Genomic DNA, 22,998 nt, shown 5'->3' on the forward strand with positions numbered 1-22,998 from the left:
TGTGACTGAATTCGTGATTTCCTGTCCGAGAGGTCACAGTTCGTAGTAATTGACGGAATGTCGTCGAGTGAAACAGAAGTGATTTCTGGCGTTCTCCAAGAGAGTGGTATAGGCCCTTTGCTGTTACTTATCTTTATAGACGATTTTGGAGACAATTTCAGCAGCCGTCTTATGTTGCTTGCAGATGGCGCTGTCGTTTATCGACTAACAAAGTTATCAGAAGATCAAAACCCAGGAGTGCTGCCGTTTTTGGTGGAGGGCGAAAAATCACTTTCACTTTTGTGTTTACTCAGAATCCGTTCTATTTTCGGCGGAAAACTTCCACGTATGGCAGGAAAGCCATGGCTTAAAAATTTTCCGTGTTTTCTTCCGCTTTTCTTGTGCCCTCCATCAAAGACTGCGGCACTTCTGGGTTCCGTTAAAGATGATATGGTGCTTCAGAAGCCTGGGATGTATAAGATCCCCGGTGTGTGCGGTTGATCATACATCGGACAGACGACACGTACTGTCCAGGAGAGATGCACAGAGCACCGCAGATACACCTGGCTCTTAACAACCTAAAAAATCTGCGGTGGCGGAGCAATGTATTGACACTGGGCGCCCTATGGTGAACGATAATGACGAAATTTTAACCCCGACTTCATCTTTATGGACTCAGTAGTGAAAGAAGCAATTGAAATTCGGTTGGCGACGAACTTAATTAATAGAAATAGCGGTTTCAGCCTGGACAAATCATGGAATTCGGCAATTTCTGTAATTAAATCACAAATACGTCGCGACGGTTCAGCTCTCCGTGACACATCGATATCACCGTGTGGAACGACTGCGCAGCCATAGATTTAATTTCCATGCGTATGTTACACGTCTTTGCAGCCTTTCAGCGTCTCTGGCGCTTTGTGTATCTCTGGCCGCATGCGCAGTGGTTCGATCTTCGACTGTAAAAGGACGGAGCAAGTGCTTGAGCGTTAGTCACCTCGGTCCACTCTGAAGATGGCTGGACGGTATTCAGCCGAAATATTAGAAGAATAAGCTGATTTTATGTGGCTGCACGCCCGTAATTTTATGGAACATTTGACGACTTTATCAGACGCCCCGATGTAGCGAGGAAGTTCAAGAGAAAATTCACATGTTCATTTTTAGCAAGGACGACAGAAAACTGTAAGCAGTTGAATGTATCGAGTATATAAGAGGGTGCATTTTATTGCAGCATGGTCATGGTCTTAGTCAAAGGCATCTACTTTACGAGGTCCAACATCAACAGACGAAAATTCAGGCCAAATTCAAGCCTTTTGGCGTACTGAACAGATTAAAGTGATTTGAAGAATTTTAACGTCCACGGAAATAAACTTGCACGGCAAGGGACCTGCGGCTGCGGTGCAGATAGCATTTCTCTTAACCGTGCGGAACTCCAGACGTAACAGCAGAGGCGTGAGGCAAGACCTAAAATAAAAAGTAGCTAAGCGCGGTCATTTTCTGCGGTGTCAATTGCCTAAGTCTGCCCAGCATCAAGAGATACCCTGTTTATTCGAGGCTTAATACTATAATCTTAATACTCCCCCCCCCCCCTCCCCCCCCCACACACACTATAGTTTCAGCTGGATACACAGATAAACCACCGTTAGAGGTATAGGATCGTGGTTTAGTGCTATCAGTTACGGACTAACACTGCTATCTCGTTTCAGAACCGGCCAGGTTTCTTATTATCTCTCTCAGCGTATTTCGTTGATTACAAAGCGCTGCCTGTTGTTTTCGCAAATCTGACTATCGACATAAGATGTTTATAATGTTATTTATTAGTTGCACTGTCAGCTGGGGCGAATGTGCGCCTTGTTTTCACGGTAGTTCGTGTGTTATGAGTCATTGTGTCCGCCTGCCGACAGAGCACATTATTGGAATTCTGTGTAAGAAAAATGGCGCGCCGTGGTTTATTTGATGAAGAAACTGCCAATTTGCCGAATTTTGGGGAAACTGTCGATGCTCTAGATAGTGAAGATGTTTTGTAGCACACGGGTGTCTTTGAAGGTAACTGCAATAAAGCGCGGAAACTGTTTTTTACTTCCTCTTACTAGCGTTATCGAATGCATTTTGGTTAGACACTTCATTTCAGACCAAGAAAATAACAATAACTGATTTCGTCACGCCATTTCACTGTATTGTTGTTTATTTAATTGCAGCCTAGGTTTCGGCCTTTTACGCCATTTTCAAGTGATTGAGTTTATGTCATTAACATATATTGCAAGACACCAAGTCCAAAATTGGCCATAAATTAAGAAAAATATTGGCCAATTTCGAGCTTGATGTCCTACAATATATGTTAGTAACATAATCTCAGTCACTTGAAAAATGGGATACAAGGCCGTAACATAGGCTGCAATTAAATAAACAACAATACAGCCAAATGGCGATGTGTTAATTTCACAATTATTGTATGATTGTTGCTCAGCAACAAAAAAATGAGTTATGTTTGTTCTTCAAAATCAAAGAAACAAAGTGAGAAAGCATCTCGCAAGTAGACACGGTATCAGTACGAACAGCGCTGTATATGGAACGACGGGGACCCTCTGTTAACTGAAGTATTTTAATGAGAAGCTATCGTCATTCAGCCAGCAGTTCAATTACTACAGATTTTTTTGAGTCATCACTCTTCTGACTGGTTTATTGCGGCCCGCCACGTATTCCTCGCCTGTGCCAACCTTTTCCTCTCAGAGTAGCACTTGCAACCTACGTCCTCAATTATTTGCTGGATGTGTTCCAATCTCTGTCTTCCTCTACAGTTACTGCCCTCTAGTACCATACAAGTCATTCCTTCGCGTCTTAACATAAGTCCTATCAACTTGTTCCATCTCCTTGTCAATGTTTTCCACATATTCCTTTCCTGTCCGTTTCTGCGCAGAACCTTCTCATTTCTTACCTTATCAGTCCACCTAATTTTCAACATTCTTCTGCAGCACATCATCTCAAATGCTTCGATTCTCTTCTGTTCCGGTTTTCACGCAGTCCATGTTTCACTATCATACAATGCTGTGCTCCAAACGTACATTCTCAGAAATTTCTTCCTCACAGTAAGTCCTATGTTTGATACCAGTAGACGTCTCTTGGCCAGGAATGCCCTTTTTGACAGTGCTGGTCTACTTTTGATGTCCTCCTTGTTCCGTCCCTCATTGATTATTTTGCTGCCTACGTAGCATAATTCCTTAGTTTCATCTATTTTGTGACCATCAATCCTGGCCGGCCGCGGTGGTCTCGCGGTTCTAGGCGCGCAGTCCGGAACCGTGCGACTGCTACGGTCGCAGGTTCGAATCCTGCCTCGGGCATGGATGTGTGTGATGTCCTTAGGTTAGTTGGGTTTAAGTCGTTCTAAGTTCTAGGGAACTGATGACCACAGCAGTTGAGTCCCATAGTGCTCAGAGCCATTTGAACCTTTTTTTTTTTTCTTTCTTGTGGGCCTCGATAGCGTATCCAGTGACGCCATTCGCTGAGAATGACACGGCAGTTGGTAGATACCGATGAGCCCCCCAGGGCCTGAGGACGTAGTTTACATTCACGTCTACCTTCATAATTTCAAAGCATGTCTTATAACATAGTGAAAATCTCTGTCTATATACGTAATCTGCAAGTCACCGTATGTTGCCTGGCGGAGGGTACCCTGTACCACTACTACTACTTATTTCCTTTCCTGTTACACTGCTAAAAGGAGAGAGGGAAAAACGACAGTCTATATGCTTCCGCACGAGCCCTAATATATCTAATCTAATCTTCATGGTCCTTACGCGAAATGTACGTTGGTGGAAGTAGAACTGTTCTGCAGTCAGCCTCAAATGCCGATCCTCCAAATTTTCTCAGTAGAGGTCCTCAAAAGAACGTTGCTTTCCCGCCAGTGATTCCCATTTGAATCCACGAAGCATCTTCGTAATATCTGCGTGTTGTCCAAACTTACCGATGGCAAATCTAGCAGCCCGCTTCTGAATTCCTTCTAAGTCTTCATTTAATCCGACCTGGTGTGGATCCCATACACTCTAACAGTACTCCATAATGGGTCGCACTAGCGTCCTATAAGCTGTCTCATTTACAGGTGAACCACACTTTCCTAACATTCTACCAATGAACTGAAGTCGACTATTAGCCTTCCCTATTGCAGTCCTTACATGGTCATTCCCTTTCATATTGCTTTACTATGTTTCCCTTGACATTTAATGAACGTGACTGTGTCAAACGGTACACTACTAATGCTGTACCCTAATATTATCGGTTTGTTTAATCTTACTCATCCGCGTTAACTTACATCTTTTTGAATTTAGAGCTAGATGCCATTCATCACATTGACTAGTCATTTTGTATCCTGCTGCTGTCACTCAAAGATGGCACAATTAGACACACCATGGCATCATCAGCAAACAGTCACAGACTGCTGCTTACCGTGTCTGCAAGATCATTTATGTGTATAGAAAGTAACAGCGGTCCTATCACACTTCAACAGGGCACTCCTGACGTTAACCTTGTCTCTGATGACCACTCGTCGCTGAGGATAACAGACGGGGTTCTGTTACTTAAAGAGCCTTGGAGCCAACCACATACCTGGGAACTTATTCCGGATGCTTGTACCTTCGTTAATAGTCGGAAATGAGGCAACGAGTCAAATATTATCTAAATTTATAATTGCTATAAACGTAGGTTTGCGTTCCTTCAACCTATCATCTAAAATAAGTCATAGCGTCAGTATTACCTCGCGTTTTCCTACATGCCTCCAGAATCCAGGCTGATCCTCTCCGAGAGTGGATTCTACCAGTTGTTCTTTTCTTCTGTAAATAATTCGCTTGAGCAGTCTCTTTTGAAGCAAGACTTATTAAACTGGTTGTTTGGTAGTACAACTGTCAGCACCTGTCTTTGGAACTGGAATTACACTTTTCTTGAAGCCTAAGAATATTTCGCCTGTTAGCAATAAGACAATCAAATCGTAAAATGCAAACTTTTACGGCCGGTTTGTCTTGCTTGTAATATCTCGGACTATGTGTTGTGGTCAGTTAATTTCCGGAAAAGCCCGACGTCTCGTCCCATGTGCGGAAAATATCTTCGGCTTACGTAGTAGTTTGCGTGAAGCTCCGATACACACGCCTACATAACTAAAATTTCGCATCGCGTGCACCTACGCAGAGGCATGAGGGCACACATTTTCAGTGCTCGAGTACAATAGGAAGGATTATATCAGAGAAGGAAGCATCGTTGACATGACTAGGTTCTAATGGGTTTGGTTTGTTTTACGTGTTTCATACCGTGAAAAATGTCTTTGATATTAATACATACCAGTTGATTTTGAACAACGATTAAACTTATGTAAGTTGAACAAGAATAGTATTTTAAAAAAATACGTTATTTTCTGAACAGACCTTTTAGATGCTAATGAAGTACAGTTAGGGTAGCACCAGAAATCTTGAGACAGAAAGAAGCAAAACTCACCTTGGATAAATACGAATTGATCCAGTTGACGAATGTTTTCTTTTGTACGCGTTCTTGTTCATCTGAAACAGAAGAAAACAGAAGTTAGTTATCATGTCTTTTTATAGGTGTGCGAACAAGATAAGGTGTTAATGCTACATGGTCAGTAATTCGAGGCGGCTGAAAAGCTTTGGGCGTGCTATGACGCTAATCTTGTCGCGAGGAATACAAGAAATCGGATTATGGCGCCTGAGCGCCCTAGATGCACAGATCTGTCTTTAGATATGTAAAAATGAGAAGTATAATCGGCTGATTTTAATTTGCTGGCATTTGACGTTGAGGGCCCTACGTTGCAACGTTGTCGCGACAAACTGTTCAAAAAATGATTCAAATGGCTCTGAGCACTATGGGACTCAACTTCTGAGGTCATCAGTCCCCTAGAATTTAGAACTACTTAAACCTAACTAACCTAAGGACATCACACACATCCACGCCCGAGGCAGAATTCGAACCTGCGACCGTAGCAGTCCCACAGTTTTTTGACCGTAGCAGTCTCGCGGTTCCAGACTGTAGCGCCTAGAACCGCTCGGTCACTCCGGCCGGCTGACAAACTGTATTGCAGGCTACCGCCATATCACTGCGTCCACAGCGGTGACAGAAAATTGCTTAGTCACTATCTCCTACAAAAATCACGTAAAAATCTAAAATTTAAATGTGGTATGGATCCGGGTACTGCCTTTAAGCAAGTGAAACGACTGTTATTAATCTTGATTGGGAACTGCAAACTTATCAAGTCAAAATAAAATCTTCACTCTGCAGCGGAGTGTGTGCTGTTATGAAACCTCCTGGCAGATTAAAACTGTGTGCCGGACCGGGACTCGATCTCGGTACCTTTGCCTTTCGCGGGCAAGTGGAGGTAGGAGATAAGATACTGGCTGAATTGAAGCTGTGAGGACGGGTCGTGAGTCGTGTTTGGAATAGCAATTGCCCGCGAAAGGCAAAGGTCCCGAGTTCGAGTCTCGGTCCGGCACACAATTCACAATTTTAATCTGCTAGGAAGTTTTATCAAGTCATACTTTGGAAACTACTGAACTCTCTGAAATACATTTTTTTCGTTGTCTTTGATCGCGATCGCCATGTGTATTTGTCAAGTTATGTACTGCGCTCCGTTTGCTGTTTACATGCTTCAGAATTTTTTTTATTGTTTTTGTCGCAACTTTGAAGATACAAGTCTGTATCTCCTAAACAATTCACACAAAAGTTACGAAACTGATAAATGGAATAAGATTTCTACCTTGTCTTGTCTAGGCCCCTATTTCGACTACTTTCATCGCTTATCGTAAGAAATACGAGAATAAATGTTACACGAATATTCTACTGCAAAGGCTTAAAGAGAACTGACAAGCACGACACTTTGGCAGTGTAAGTGGCAACTCAAGAGGATTGGTGTACTGCTGGCGGGCGTACTTCAACTCGCTGTCAAATGCCATCTCCTTTAAAACGGACTATAAATAAAATCAGTTAAATGAATCAGCCTCCAAAAATATCATTATAGTCTATTTTGGTAATAAAATTAGTCTTCAGGTAACATCTGTGCCGATAAAAGATAATGTATCTTCTCCTGTCACGACGTGTGATAGACGCGTTTTAGATATGAAAAAGTAATAAACAATAATAATAGTAATAATGTAAACAAATACTATTAGCGTTCTTCCGGTCAGGTTGATACCAATGTTCTCAGAATAGCGTTAGTGTCGAAGAAATTGTAACTTTCGTTGTTGTTACAAGTTGTGCTTAAACATAAGTAAAGTGTCAACTTTTTCTATGGATTAGTTTGGTTTAATACAGTATTTTAATAAAGGAGTGTACGTTTCGTTCAAATGGACCGAGCGAAATGGCGAAGCAGTTACACTCTGATTTCCTATTCGGAAGGATGGTGGTTAAAATTCGTCTGCAATCTAAATTTAGGTTCTCTGTGGTTTTCAAAATGGATCAAGGCAAATATAGAGATGTTTCATTTGATAGGGCGCAGACACTTTCCTTCCCTGCGTCGTTTCGCCACGCGGGGTAGCAGCGCAGTCTAGGGTGCTTTTCCAGATTCGCGCGGCTGCCCCATGGGAGGTTCGAGTCCTCCCCCGGTGGTGTGTGTGTTGTCCTAAGCGTAACTTCGATTAAGTAGTATGTAATCCTAAGGACCGATGACCTCAGCAGTTTGGTCCGACATGAACTTACCACAAGTGTCAAAATTTCCTGCGTCCTTTCGACGTACACTCCTGGAAATGGAAAAAAGAACACATTGACACCGGTGTGTCAGACCCACCATACTTGCTCCGGACACTGCGAGAGGGCTGTACAAGCAATGATCACACGCACGGCACAGCGGACACACCAGGAACCGCGGTGTTGGCCGTCGAATGGCGCTAGCTGCGCAGCATTTGTGCACCGCCGCCGTCAGTGTCAGACAGTTTGCCGTGGCATACGGAGCTCCATCGCAGTCTTTAACACTGGTAGCATGCCGCGACAGCGTGGACGTGAACCGTATGTGCAGTTGACGGACTTTGAGCGAGGGCGTATAGTGGGCATGCGGCAGGCCGGGTGGACGTACCGCCGAATTGCTCAACACGTGGGGCGTGAGGTCTCCACAGTACACCGATGTTGTCGCCAGTGGTCGGCGGAAGGTGCACGTACCCGTCGACCTGGGACCGGACCGCAGCGACGCACGGATGCACGCCAAGACCGTAGGATCCTACGCAGTGCCGTAGGGGACCGCACCGCCACTTCCCAGCAAATTAGGGACACTGTTGCTCCTGGGGTATCGGCGAGGACCATTCGCAACCGTCTCCATGAAGCTGGGCTACGGTCCCGCACACCGTTAGGCCGTCTTCCGCTCACGCCTCAACATCGTGCAGCCCGCCTCCAGTGATGTCGCGACAGGCGTGAATGGAGGGACGAATGGAGACGTGTCGTCTTCAGCGATGAGAGTGGCTTCTGCCTTGGTGCCAATGATGGTCGTATGCGTGTTTGGCGCCGTGCAGGTGAGCGCCACAATCAGGACTGCATACGACCGAGGCACACAGGGCCAACACCCGGCATCATGGTGTGGGGAGCGATCTCCTACACTGGCCGTACACCTCTGGTGATCGTCGAGGGGACACTGAATAGTGCACGGTACATCCAAACCGTCATCGAACCCATCGTTCTACCATTCCTAGACCGGCAAGGGAACTTGCTGTTCCAACAGGACAATGCACGTCCGCATGTATCCCGTGCCACCCAACGTGCTCTAGAAGGTGTAAGTCAACTACCCTGGCCAGCAAGATCTCCGGATCTGTCCCCCATTGAGCATGTTTGGGACTGGATGAAGCGTCGTCTCACGCGGTCTGCACGTCCAGCACGAACGCTGGTCCAACTGAGGCGCCAGGTGGAAATGGCATGGCAAGCCGTTCCACAGGACTACATCCAGCATCTCTACGACCGTCTCCATGGGAGAATAGCAGCCTGCATTGCTGCGAAAGGTGGATATACACTGTACTAGTGCCGACATTGTGCATGCTCTGTTGCGTGTGTCTATGTGCCTGTGGTTCTGTCAGTGTGATCATGTGATGTATCTGACCCCAGGAATGTGTCAATAAAGTTTCCCCTTCCTGGGACAATGAATTCACGGTGTTCTTATTTCAATTTCCAGGAGTGTAGATAAGACGTTAGTCCCTATTCTCCTTTCCTCTTTCGTTCAAATGGATGAAATGCAATACTATGCACACATGAAATTATTTGTTTTGTACAGTTTAATGTCAAAGGAAATTCATTTAGAGTTGTTGAAGATACGTCTGCCCTCTTTTTTTTCAGCAGATTGGCTGACTGAATTCTAACGTAGAGTAAGATATTTCATAGGAGAGACGTCCCGAAACTGCTTCAAAAACTAGAAGAATGAGTAAATGAGTACGATACATTTCTCTCTAAGAATTAACTACGAGATTTGATTTATTCGAGATAGTCACTACCGTTTTTGTAAAGCTGACACGAGCAAATACGAAAATTAATTTCTCAGCAGTGTATGGCCATTTGAATGATAATTCAACTCACTTTCTGCGCGGATTTGTGAGTGTGAGTGACAGCTGAGCCCATCTCTTCACGCTATAACTAAATATTAATATACTAACAGCAGATCTACAGAAATTTGTGGCTGAAGAGTGTGTTGAATCCAGTGGTTATGCAAAACGTACATTGGTGTTTCGCTGGTGTATATGTAATGCTATTGATATGAACAATACTTGCCTGATTAGAAAGTTTTATGATTAAACCTATGTTTTATAAAAGAATGAACCGTGTATAAACGGTCGGTGTAGCACAACAATTTAGGTGTGTTGTTCTGCCTTTAATGTTTTATTACAGAGGGTATTCTTTCGTTTATTATATTTTTCGTTTATTATATCACTGCGGTTCAGTCGGTAGCACAAGTGTTTGTCTCTCCATTAGATGAATATGATAACTGTTGCGGGCATTATCTTCTAGATAATACTGTCTTGATGATTCTTCTTCTCAGCTTTCGTTTGGTTATTTCCAATGCAATGATAGTTACAACGATATTTTCCATGCTATTTCACATAAAAAGTATAAACCTCTTTGGTAACAGGATTCTTTGATTACTCCGATACTTCTGATGAATTTTGTGTGACATAAACTTGGAAAAATGATAGTACTTATTAAACATGAAACTGCAGGCCGCCTGTACTGACTTGCTTAGTGAAAACAGAACGAGGAGAATCGGACTGTGCTAGAAACTGTGTCGGAGTAGCAGTTGCGCCTAACTCTGTAGTCGGCTGTATGTCAATTCTGCGGAAATGTGTGTGCTTGGGCACTGCTATCGCTTCTGCGGCTGATTTTACAACTTGTTTGCTCATTCGCTCGTATAACGATGAACATAGCCACTGATGTCACGAATTTCCGATTCAGACGTTTTCGAGAAGGCGCGCTGACTGGCATTTCCTGTCGGACGTGCCGAGACGTACAGCACTGTAGCAAGATTCCCTATCTGCAATGCGTCGAGGAAAATGTGCAGAAAGAGTGCTACGTAACAGAAAATTCAAAGCGGTTGTGGACCGTGTCTCATAGACATCAAGACAAGACAAGTTATTACATTATAGTGTTAGGCGGGGCAAGTTAGTTTAAATCGGCACATTTCCACGCGCTTATAGCTTATGGGTTCCTGTTTTATGCATGTGGCTGCACGAGGGTGCATTTCCGAACTAGGATTATTTGAAAAATTTACATCAAAGTCAGCTATATTGTCAGACAGGTATTAAACGACCTTCCAGGGGATCTTAAAAAATCAATATCGTGGAATTTAAGACTGATTTAAAGAACATTCTATTCGGAAAATCAGTGTAGGTCACTGAAGAGTATCGTCAATGAATCTCTTAAAACTGACGTTTTAGTTCATTTTATAAGCAACATTAGCACTGTAATATAATATGTCATACTTTTAACTCATCTAGTTGGCTCAAATGGCTCTGAGCACTATGGGATTTAACATCTGAGGTCCTCTAGAGCTTAGAATTAATTAAACCTAACTAACCTAAGGACATCACACACATCCATACCCGAAGCAGGATTCGAACCTGCGACCGTAGGGGTCGCGCGGCTCCAGACTGGAGCGCCTAGAACCGCATGGACACTGCGGCCGGTTAACTCATCTAGTTATCGTCGTTCTAGTTCCCCTTTATCTAGAATCTGGCTCTCCTGTATTTCCCCCATTACCCTTCCGTACGTGTTATGTTCTACTATTTCAGTCCAGATCTCTACTTCTTAAACTGATCTTGATAGATTTACTTCATACTGATCTAGGTCTCTCTCTATTGCACCACATCGTTTGGGTATACGTCTATCTGCCTATATTTTTACATATCCAAACCACTTTGACCTATCCTCCACGGTTGTTTTCTGCTCCAACCTCCTTCTTAACATCTTCATTTCTCACACCCTCTTCACGTTTTCCGTACTTCTTAGGAAGTTGATTTCACTGAATTTGAGTCTACTATCCTCTCTCATTGTCACTGTACAGCTCTCTGATGCATATGTCAGTATGGGCGTAAAGTACGTCCCGTACACCTTATTTGCACCTCCCTTCGTCAGACTAAGCCTCTCACACACTGATAAAATGCATTTCTCTCTTGCACTCTTTTGTTAATATCTGCTTCAATTTCATTTTATCGCATTTAAATAAAATGTTATGGAAAGTTGCACTATATGGGCAGAAACATGGACGCTGAGACGAAAGGATGAAAAAAGGTTAGAAACATTTGAGATTTGGATGTGAGGAGAATGAAGAGAATAAGCTGAATGGAAAGAGTGAGTAATGAAAGAGTATTGGAAAGCGTTGGTGAGAGAAGATGTCTACTGAAGGTTGTAAGAGAAAGGAAAAAGAAATGGTTGGGACATTCATTGAGAAGGGAATGCTTGCTAGCAGATGCTTTGGAAGGATTAGTTCGTGGGAGAAGAGTGAAAGGAAGAAGCAGATACAAGATGACAGACGACATAAGGGGAAGAGGAAATTATGCAGACCTGAAGAGGATGGCATAAGACCGGATAGCCTGGAGAACTACCATGTGAAAACCTGCCTTTTGGCAGAACACTGATGATGATGATGAAATAAAATGTACATCTTTGGCTTCTTTCCACGTACTAGGGATTCATGGAAGCAGCAAATGTACAAGGGGCATTCGATAAGTAGTGCAACACATTTTTCTGAAAGGAGGATGATATTATCAGCAATTACAATACACTATTATTATTCCCCACTCTTTTGGCCATAAAACACTATTTTTCTGTTCAACGCGACGGCATTACGCCACTTTATTCGGAGGGCCTGCATGTCCGCATGATACCACTCTATTGGTCAACGTGGAGCCAACGTCTTGCTGCATCAATAACCTCATCATCCACGTACTGTTTCCCGCGGAACGCATCCTTAATTGGGCCAAACAGATGGAAGATGCGAGATCCGAGCTGTCGGGTGGATGAGGGAGAAAAGCCCAATGAAGTTTTGTGAGCTCCTGTTGGGTGCGCAGACTTGTGTGAGGCCTTGCGTTGCCATGGAGAAGGAGAAGTTCATTTGCATTTTTGTAGCGACGCACACGTTTCTTCAATTTCCTGAGGGTATCACAATACATTTCCGAGTTAATGGTTGCAACACGAGGGAGGACATAACCCCCTTCAGAGTCCCATGAGACCGCCCCAATGATTTTACCGGCTCAGGGTGCGGCTTTGCACTTTTTTTCTGTGGAGGAGAGGTGGTCTGGCGTCACTCTGTGGATTGCCTTTTTGTTTCCGGTGCAAAGCGATAAGCCGCTGCTTCCTCGCCTGTGAAGACGTCCGACAACAAATGCTACGATCAGCTTCGTAACGCGCAAGCAACTCTGCACAAATGGGCATTCGTAGCTGTTTATGGCCGACCCTTGTGGCCGAGCGGTTCTAGGCGCTTTAGTGCGGAACAACGCGACTGCTACGGTCGCGGTTTCGAATCGTGCCGTGGGTGTAATGTCCTTAGATTAGTTAAGTTTAAGTAGTTCTAAGTTCTAGGAGACTGATGATCTCGGAGCCATCTGAACCATTTTGCTGTTTATGGTAATGTTAGGCGGTAAGGAAACCAGCGGGCACACACCTGTGAGCACTACAATTGGTGGAGGAGTGTGTCAGCACTACCAACAGACGCGTCCACTTGAGCAGCGAGGTGCTTGATTGTGCTCCGTCGAACACCTCGAATGAGACTGTCCGCATGTTCCAACACTGCAGGTGCTGTGTGCGCCTAGCCGCCTGGCACGCGGGAGATTGGACAGGTTTCGCGGGACCTTGTTGCGATAATGACAGACGTCTCGCTCAACGACTCATCGTGCTTTTGTTCACTGTTAGGTCTCCGTAGACATTCCGCAAGCGCCTAGGAATATCTCCGAAGCTCTGATTTTTCGCCAAAGAAACAGTCTCTGCTTGGAACGCACCTCCGTTACAGACACCATTTTGAAGGCTACGCGGCGGCCAATGTGGCCGAGCGGTTCTAGGCGCTTCAGTCGGGAACCTCGCCGCTGTTATGGTCGCAGGTTCGAATCCTGCCTCGGGCATGAATGTGTGTGATGTCCTTATGTTAGTTAGGTTTAAGCAGTTCTAAGTTCTAGGGGACTGATGACCTCAGATGTTAAGTCCCATAGTGCTCAGAGCCATTTGAACCATTTGACTGGGGAAAAGTGTTGTGCGTTATTTATTGAACACCCCTCGTATTATGACAACTTTTTTTGTCTGGATTAACTGTTGCAGCTATTCAACGGCAGCTCGTGAGGGAAAGACAAAGGGAATAGAGTATTGGCGGTCACCTGGAGGAAGGCGCACGCGGCGTTTGTCTTAACGGCATCGATCGCCGCCACGCGCCACGCACGTGCGAGCTTGTGTTTACTACGACGTCGTGGCGTCCCTGTTTTGTCGCAGCTCATGCCACTTCTGATTAAACGTTATCACGTTATCGAACGCTCGTCGCAGCCCAGCCTGACGATCTCATCGGCTTTCTTGGTGCTTCTACTCATTGCTGTACCGTAGATTGTATAGTATGGGAATACTATATAATCCGTTTGTTTATCATATTGTTTCTAGCATTTGTAGACTTAGAGAAGGCTTCCTGGAATACTCTCTTTCAAATTCTAAAGGTTGCAGGAATAAATACAGTGAGCGAAAGGCTATTTACAATTTGTACGGAAACCAGATGGCAGTTACAAGAGTGGAAGGCCATGAAAGGGTTCAAATGGCTCTGAGCACTATGGGACTCAACTGCTGTGGTCATCTGTCCCCTATAACTTAGAACTACTTAAACCTAACTAACCTAAGGACATCACACACATCCATGCCCGAGGCAGGATTCGAACCTGTGACCTTAGCAGTCGCACGGTTCCCGACTGCGCGCCTAGAACCGCGGAGACCACCGCGGCCGGCGGCATGAAAGGGAAGCAGTGGTGGGAAAGGGAGTGAGACAGGGCTATAGCCTCTCCCCGATGTTATTCAATCTGTATATTGAGCAACCAGTAAAGGAAACAAAAGAAAAATTCGGAGTAGGTATTAAAATCCATGGAGAAGAAATAAAAACTTTGACGTTCGCCGATGACATTGTAATTTTGTCAGAGACAGCAAAGGACTTGGAAGAGCAGCTGAACGGCATGGAAAGTGTCTTGAAAGGAAGATATAAGATGAACATCAACAAAAGCAAAACGATGATAATGGACTGTAGTCGAATTAAGTTAGGTGATGCTGAGGGAATTAGATTAGGAAATGCCGAAGATTAGTTGGGTAGATCACGTAACTAATGAGGAGGTATTGAATAGAATAGGGAAGAAGAGGAGTTTGTGGCACAACTTGACAAGAAGAAGGGACCCTTAAAGTAGTAAAGGAGTTTTGCTATTTGGGGAGCAAAATAACTGATGATGGTCGAAGTAGAGAGGATATAAAATGTAGACTGGCAATGGCATGGAAAGCGTTTCTGAAGAAGAGAAATTTGTTAACATTTAGTATAGATATAAGTGTCAGGAAGTCCTTTCTGAAAGTATTTGTATGGAGTGTAGCCATGTATGGAAGTGAAACATGAACGATAAATAGTTTGGACAAGAAGAGAATAGAAGCTTTCGAAATGTGGTGCTACAGAAGAATGCCGAAGATTAGATGGGTAGATAACGTAACTAATGAGGAGGTATTGAATAGAATAGGGGAGAGGAGAAGTTTGTGGCACAACTTGACAAGAAGAAGGGACAGGTTGTTAGGGCATGTTCTGAGGCATCAAGGGATCACAAATTTAGCATTGGAGGGCAGCGTGGAGGGTAAAAATCGTAGAGGGAGACCAAGAGATGAATACACTAAGCAGATTCAGAAGGATGTAGGCTGCAGTAGGTACTGGGAGCTGAAGAAGCTTGCACAGGATAGAGTAGCTTGGAGAGCTGCATCAAACCAGTCTCAGAACTGAAGACCACAACAACAAGAACAACATCAACAATACGAAGGACAGCTGAATAGTGTTCTTTTGTGTGTGGGTAATAGAATAACTGGTAGAGATATATACACGATGCACACAGTCTGATTCGCCGTGTGTACTGCCTTCTCACTAAGAAAGCGCCTGCTGTAGGGACACATTTCATATCGCATATGCGTTTGAGCTTAGGTAGGCACTTATCTGTCTCAACGAACCTGTAGCCATCCGGCTGTCTGATGGAATAGCATATCGCAGAGTAAAATCTGTGAGGCACGTCTTAGCAACCAATCAATAGAAAAGCTACGGGGGGGGGCTCAGAATCGGTTAGCGAAGGCAGCGTCATCGACAGATGACAGTCACTCAGTACTTCACCGTGCTGCTGTGAGGACGTGCTGATCTGTTCAGAAGAGACACTTTGTCTTCTGACACTGAAATGGGCTATTGAAGCTCTGAGGGTTCCGTAACAAAAAAAATGCTCTGTGCACTATGGGACTTTACATCTCAGGTCATCAGTCCCCTAGAACTTAGAACTACTTAAACCTAACTAACCTAAGGACATCACACACATCCATGCCCGAGGCAGGATTCGAATCTGCGGCCGTAGCGGTCGCGCGGTTCCAGACTGAAGCGTCTAGAACCGCTCGGTCACTCAGGCCGCCGGTTGCATAACAACTTAATTATGCGTACAGGTAGTTCATCTATGGCGTTTGATGAGTGAGTTTGCGAGTATCAGAATATGTGACATAGATGACCGTGTCTCTTGACTAATTTGACTTAGAAGACAAATTATTTACAACGTCAAGGGGCCGTAGACCTTAGTATTTGCCATAAATTTCAGCTTATATCCCCGTTCCTGAGAAAAAAGGGTCGTAACAGACGTACAGGCAGACGGACAAAAAAGTAATGCTATAAGAGTTCCGTTTTTACCGATAGGAGTACGGAACCGTGAAAGAATAGAAAGAAATGTGTATGGAAATACATAGGCCATAATTTCAATACAGCTGACAGAACTAAACTTGGGAAAATCGTGGCAGAAAGTAGCACCTCATCATAAAAGCAAATTCAGAACATAGGCAGCAAAATGTGGAGGCAGTCAGAATTGTGCGACAGTTGTCGTAATGGAAACACGTTTATCTAGGAGTTGGATAAGGATGTTGCCTCTCACCGTTCGTGTTCAACAATTATGTAAGTGAAATCATCAGTAAACGGAGACAAAATCCCCATCCAAAAATAAAGATAGACAAACTGACTTAGACACTATTACTTGCAGATGAGTCAGGTGCAGTTTTTGCAGAATCCAAGGGTAATCTGCAGCGATCACGGTATAACCTGTACTTTACAGAAAAAATGTACAACATGGAGGTCTCTCTCAATAAAACCTTCATCGGGAAAGACTGCAAGAGAAGCAAAATTTCAACAGATAACAAAGCCCTCGAACAAGTATTAACATTCAAATACCTGGGTATAGCCTCAGCTATATTCAAGAAAACGATATGCGGTACAAAATCACAAACTTCAAAAAAAGTCACAGGACTAATAATTGGCATCGTCAGACCGTTTTTCGATCAGCACCATAACAGACTCAATCTATACAGCGTCCTGACCACATGAACCCACTGGTATGGCAGCAAAGCTTGGGCACATCGTAGAGGAGATTAATGAGCACTGAGATGCGTTTCATCGGAACAGCAAGCTACACTCTATGGGACATGAAAAAATCTGACATCCTTAAGGATGTCCAAGTTAATACAATTCTCAACATAGAACTGCAGAACATCTTGGAAAGGTGAAGATGGACCGGAACCCCCGAAAAATCCTCAAATACTGACACGGAGGTAGAAGAACGCCAGGGACGTGAAGTAAAACGCATAGCAGGCCACTATGCATAATACTAGATAGAAAGGAGAAGAAGAAGGTTACGTTTCACCTTAACAGTCAAGGCTTGGCAACCTTTAATTCCATATCCATGGCTGTTTACGTTATACGCGAATTCTCTGTGATGTTTGACTGTTAAATCAACTCCACCAAGAGTACCCTAATGTCAGTAATTTATCAGGATAGTAATCTGTTTTGAAAAACGGCGCTGCAATTAAGGTAATCGATATGTGGTATTGTAAGGTGCAGTTTTATTGACAAAGAAATCTGAAGACGACCGGTTTTTATTTTGCTAATAAACTGAGAGCATAAATAAACTTTTAATCCAATAATATAAAGAAAAGACACGATGGTATGGGCATGTAAAAAGAATAGGAGATGGCAGTATTGCGAGACAAGCCCAAGAAATGGCAACAAGTGAAAATAATCTTAGAGTAGGTAGGCACTTGTTGTAGTGAAGGAACGTGTGATGAAGATAGGAGAAGACTCGGACAAAGCGGAGAGGGAAACCTGTTGGGAACTAAAGAAAAAAAAAAGGCTTCCACACAGAACCAGCCAGGGACTGGAAATTGTCGGAGCTAATTATGAAGACAGTACATCAGTCAGAATGAGCTGAGACAATACTGAAAAGGAAAACAAAAACTTCATTTTAAACGCTATTTTCTTCTAAAACACATTTCCGTACAGAAAACGCTCAAAATTCCTGCCTACAACATCGCTACAAACTTGGCATCGTCGACACAGCAGCAGCTTAGTCAGATAAGACTGCCCATCTAAAAACGATCACTTACGTGACAAAACTGTTGCTGATTGGCTGACTTTTTGTTGTTGTAACTCCACAAAGGAAATTGCGACCTATGACTACCTGGAAAATTTTGCTCGCTTCGACGTCCGCTGCCATTGTCCAATATTATCAGTTTGTTTTTACCCATGATGTTTAACTATCTGCCTTTGTTACAGAGGCCATCTAAACAAGTCGATAAACACGATTTTTGTGCCTCCCTTAAAATGCAATCCTACGTTGTTCGTAGTGTGACCTTACCAGACTGACAGAGTACCTGGTCAAAAGTATTTGGAAGTCCCTATGTAACACGGAACTCATCACTACGCCGCATCACGAGAGGCGGATCCAGCAGAGTAAAAAGAGACGGGGAGTTTTGTGTTGTCAGTAGAGAAGCAATAACTGCAGAATTGGTCTGTCAGGAGAACTGACACGGAGACCACACGGCAGTCAGATTTTTGTATTTTTATATTAATGGTACGTGAAGTTCGGAAGTCAAATATCAGTGCCCCAAAGCAATTGGATATATATATATATATATATATATATATATATATATATATATATATATATATATATATATATATATATATCGTCTCCTTGTCAATGACTTCGCCGCGCGGGATTAGCCGAGCAGTCTAGCTGTTGCAGTCATGGACTGTGCGGCTGGTCCCGGCGGAGGTTCGAGTCCTCATTCGGGCATGGGTGTGTGTGTGTGTGTGTGTGTGTGTGTGTGTGTGTGTGTGTGTGTGTCTGTCCTTAGGATAATTTAGGTTAAGTAGTGTGTAAGCTTAGTAACTGATGACCTTAGCAGTTAAGTCCCATAAGATTTCACACATTTTTTCAATGACTTCGAACGTGGACTAGTCACTGACTGCCACCTGAGTAACAAATCCATCAGGGACATTTAAAGGAATTGGAAGGCTTGTAAGGCTATCCAGACCGATTGTTGGTGACGTGCTTGTGAAACGTACATGCAAAGAAACAAACACAGCTCAATCACGACCATGCAGCCCTCACGTTCTGAGGGACAGTCGGGCCTTGTAAAAAATCACAAGAAATCAGCAGAAGGCATCAATCGTGAGTTCCAAAGTGGTACCAGCAGTCCAGCTAGTACAATGACTGTGCGTACGCACTTAAAAAGAATGGGCTCCAATGGTCGAGCAGTTCCTCAAAAAACAACACATTTCTGTAGTGAATGCTAACGACGCTTGAGGTGGTGTGAAGAGTGATGCCTCTGGGTAGTGGATAACTCAACTAAACTCCGTCAGTACGGGCCTCCGGAGAACCGACGGTACTGACCGACCGCCGTGTCATCCTCAGCGTATTGACGTCACTGGATGCGGATATGGAGCGGCATGTGATCAGCGTACCGCTCTCCCTGCAGTTGGCAGTTTTCGTGACCAGAGCAACTACTTCTCAATCATGTAGCTCCTCTATTTGCTTCACAATGCCTGAGTGCACCCCGCTTGCCAACAGCCCTCGGCGGACCGGCCGGTCACTCATCCAAGTGTTAGCCAAGCCCAACACCGCTTAACTTCGATGACGGGGACCGGTGTTACCACTGCGGCAAGGCCGTTGGCGGTAGTGGGTAACTGGAAATTGGTGTAATGAATCACGCTATATGCCGTGACAATCCGATACAAGGGTTTGGGTTTGGCGAAAGCCTGGGGAACGTAATCTGTCATAATGTGTACTGCCAAGAGTGATGTACAGAGGTGGTCATGTTACTGTGTTACTGTTATCGTGGTGTTTTTCGTGGTTAGCGTGTGATCCTAGCGCTAAATGCGAAAAGATACGAAGACATTTTACCGCACTGTGGAGTGCGCACAGCACATGAATATCTCGGAGGCGATGACTGTATCAGCATGACAATGCACCATAATACAGTATCTGTGAGGCAATTGGTTTTGGACAACAACTTTCTTGTACGGCCTGGTCTGCCCACAATCCAGGCCTGAACTGAATGGAGCACCTTTGGGATGAGTTATAGTGCCAACCTCCCTCCAGACCCAACAGTCCATCAGAGCCTTCTCTGTGTATGACTCCTGTAGAAGAATGGCCTGTCGTTCCTCCACAGACATTCAGGCACTTCACTGTCGTGTCCCCAGGAGAGTACAATCCCCCATAAAGGAGAAGGGGTGGATGTACTCCACATTAACGTCCACTAATATGTGGATAGCCCGCCCGGTTGGCCGTGCGGTCTAACGCACAACTTTCCGGGCGGGAATCAGCGCCTGATCCCCGGCACGAATCCGCCAGGCGGATTTGTGTCGAGGTCCGGTGAACTGGCCAGTCTGTGGATGGTTTTTAGGCGGTTTTCCATCTGCCTCGGGGAATGCGGGCTGGTTCCCCTTATTCCGCCTCAGTTACACTATGTCGGCGATTGCCGCGCAAACAAGTTCTCCACGTACGCGTACACCACCATTACTCTACCACGCGAACATAGGGGTTACACTCGTCTGGTGTGCGACGTTCCCTGGGGGCAGGGGGGGGGGGGGGGGGGTCCACCGGGGGCCGAAGCGCACAATAACCCTGGGTTCGGTGTGGGGTGGCGGAGGGGTGAAGTGGAGTGTGGTAGTCGTCGTGGGGTCACTCCGTCGTTTCTAGGTCCCCTGTTAACATACCATACATACATACAATACAATGTGTGGACTCTTTTGATCGTATGGCGTTCACAGAAAAGACCTATCCCACGTCACTGAAGGATCAGGCTGAGAAGGACGCACTTCCGTGAGGAGGTAAAACTTTTTCTTTTAGTTTATAGATTTGTTTCCCAGCCAAGCCGCAGTATCGATATGGAGTCTGCGGCTGGCACTTTAAGTCCGTTGCGGCTCCACACAAGCCGAGTTCTGCACTTAAATACGGGCGCGCTGTCACGCACTGCCACTTATGCCGCAATAAAGAAAATAAGAACCTGAAGCCAACACTCCTATCTTGCCGACAGAATAAGTAGTAAGCGCCCCCGGGTAAACACAACACATCAGCACGTGTAATCAGAAGATTGCGGAGCTTGCGTACTGCCTCTTGCCTGTAATCACACGAAGCCGTCAGACCACCTCATTTGATACAGTGTTCGGCAATTGCTTGTGTTATGGCTCTCTCTCTCCTTCGCTGATCACTCTGGACCGATCTCTTATGCTCACAGCGACCTTGCCGCGTTTTGAACTCTGTTTCTAGCCAATCGTTCACTGCGTGAACTTATTATTCGTTACCGACCAGTTGGAACTCTCATCCGTTCCACCGGTCACTTCGTCGCTACGTGCCGAGATATAATGAACTGTTCTGCTTAAGCCGGGTAGAATACTAAAGGTGATATTTCTCTGGTGTAGTCGACACTGAACGCCTGTTTTGTATCAGAAGGTCACATAATCCTTGCATTGTCAAGCGCAGACATAAAGGGCGCGTAAGTGGTTGATCAAACGTTTGGAGCGGAAACAAACCTCCCGCGAAATTACACAATGGATTATTGTCCGAGTTTTCAAGAGCAAACTTATAGTTCGAAACTGACAAACAGAATACCAATACTAGCAGCGTGACGTCTATTTTTGGGAAAAAAATTTAAAAAAAAAAGATTTAATTACTTGAAAGTAAGCAAAATAATTAAGAAGAAATCTGAAAACAAAAAACTGAAAAAATCGATCAAAAGTTTTGTGAAAGTTTTTCTGGAATTGGGAAATGAAATACAATATTGCAGTGCCTGTGTAGTTAACAAGGACGATGCAGTGAGGCTTTGGATATGCGTGGGTGTCCCGAATAAATATGCACTGCGGCGACTACAGCCGTTATGAAATACATGAAATGTATCAGCTGTATAAAGGAATGACGACAGTGAAAATTTGTGCCCGACCTGGAGTCGAGCCTCTATTTCCCGCTTTAGGCTAAGTGTCGCCTTCAAAACTTTGCCTATCCGTGCATTACTCACTGCCGAATCCAAATTTCCATATATTGCTGTTCCTGATTCACGACCTGTACTCTTACACACATTGTGAATTTCCCGTACAGGTGAGGACATTTTAATTGAAAGTCGCTTCCTGTTATCGGTGTATAAATACGATATTGCAGTATTATGCACGCCCGAAGGAAAATTGCAACATTCTTCTTAATAACACAGGCATTAGAGCATCGTATTTATTCGCCGTTACCACGCAGACACTTATAATTAAAATGTCTGCTCTTGTAAGGGAATTAAATAATATACAGGGTGAGTCAGGAGGAAAGGTACATGCTTTGAGGGGTGAAAGTGATCTTGAACAAAAAGCTTCATATGGACGTATGCTCTATTGCGAATGGTTTCCGAGGTGGAACACATTTAGTATCTCTTTTGTACGTTTGTACGTTTTTCTTGAATAACTGGAAAACCGCTCCCTCCAGCAAAAACATGTCGCAGTACAAAATTGAATTACACTCCTGGAAATTGAAATAAGAACACCGTGAATTCATTGTCCCAGGAAGGGGAAACTTTATTGACACATTCCTGGGGTCAGATACATCACATGATCACACTGACAGAACCACAGGCACATCGACACAGGCAACAGAGCATGCACAATGTCGGCACTAGTACAGTGTATATCCACCTTTCGCAGCAATGCAGGCTGCTATTCTCCCATGGAGACGATCGTAGAGATGCTGGATGTAGTCCTGTGGAACGGCTTGCCATGCCATTTCAACCTGGCGCCTCAGTTGGACCAGCGTTCGTGCTGGACGTGCAGACCGCGTGAGACGACGCTTCATCCAGTCCCAAACATGCTCAATGGGGGACAGATGCGGAGATCTTGCTGGCCAGGGTAGTTGACTTACACCTTCTAGAGTACGTTGGGTGGATCGGGATACATGCGGACGTGCATTGTCCTGTTGGAACAGCAAGTTCCCTTGCCGGTCTAGGAATGGTAGAACGATGGCTTCGATG

General features: G+C 44.6%; 1 protein-coding gene across 6 annotated transcripts in view; it reads right to left on the reverse strand.

Moving 5' to 3' along the window:
- The window catches only part of LOC126278964 (muscle-specific protein 300 kDa), a 1,270,985-nt gene that overhangs the window by 506,916 nt on the left and 741,071 nt on the right, over positions 1-22,998 (reverse strand). For all 6 annotated transcript variants that reach the window (XM_049979256.1, XM_049979254.1, XM_049979257.1 and 3 more), the window contains one exon: positions 5,455-5,516. In XM_049979256.1, coding sequence (XP_049835213.1) covers positions 5,455-5,516 — 62 coding nt within the window. The remainder of the gene's footprint in view (positions 1-5,454; positions 5,517-22,998) is intronic.

The sequence above is a fragment of the Schistocerca gregaria genome, chromosome 6, assembly GCF_023897955.1.
Source record: "Schistocerca gregaria isolate iqSchGreg1 chromosome 6, iqSchGreg1.2, whole genome shotgun sequence".
In the NCBI taxonomy this organism is placed as follows: Eukaryota; Metazoa; Arthropoda; class Insecta; order Orthoptera; family Acrididae; genus Schistocerca; species Schistocerca gregaria.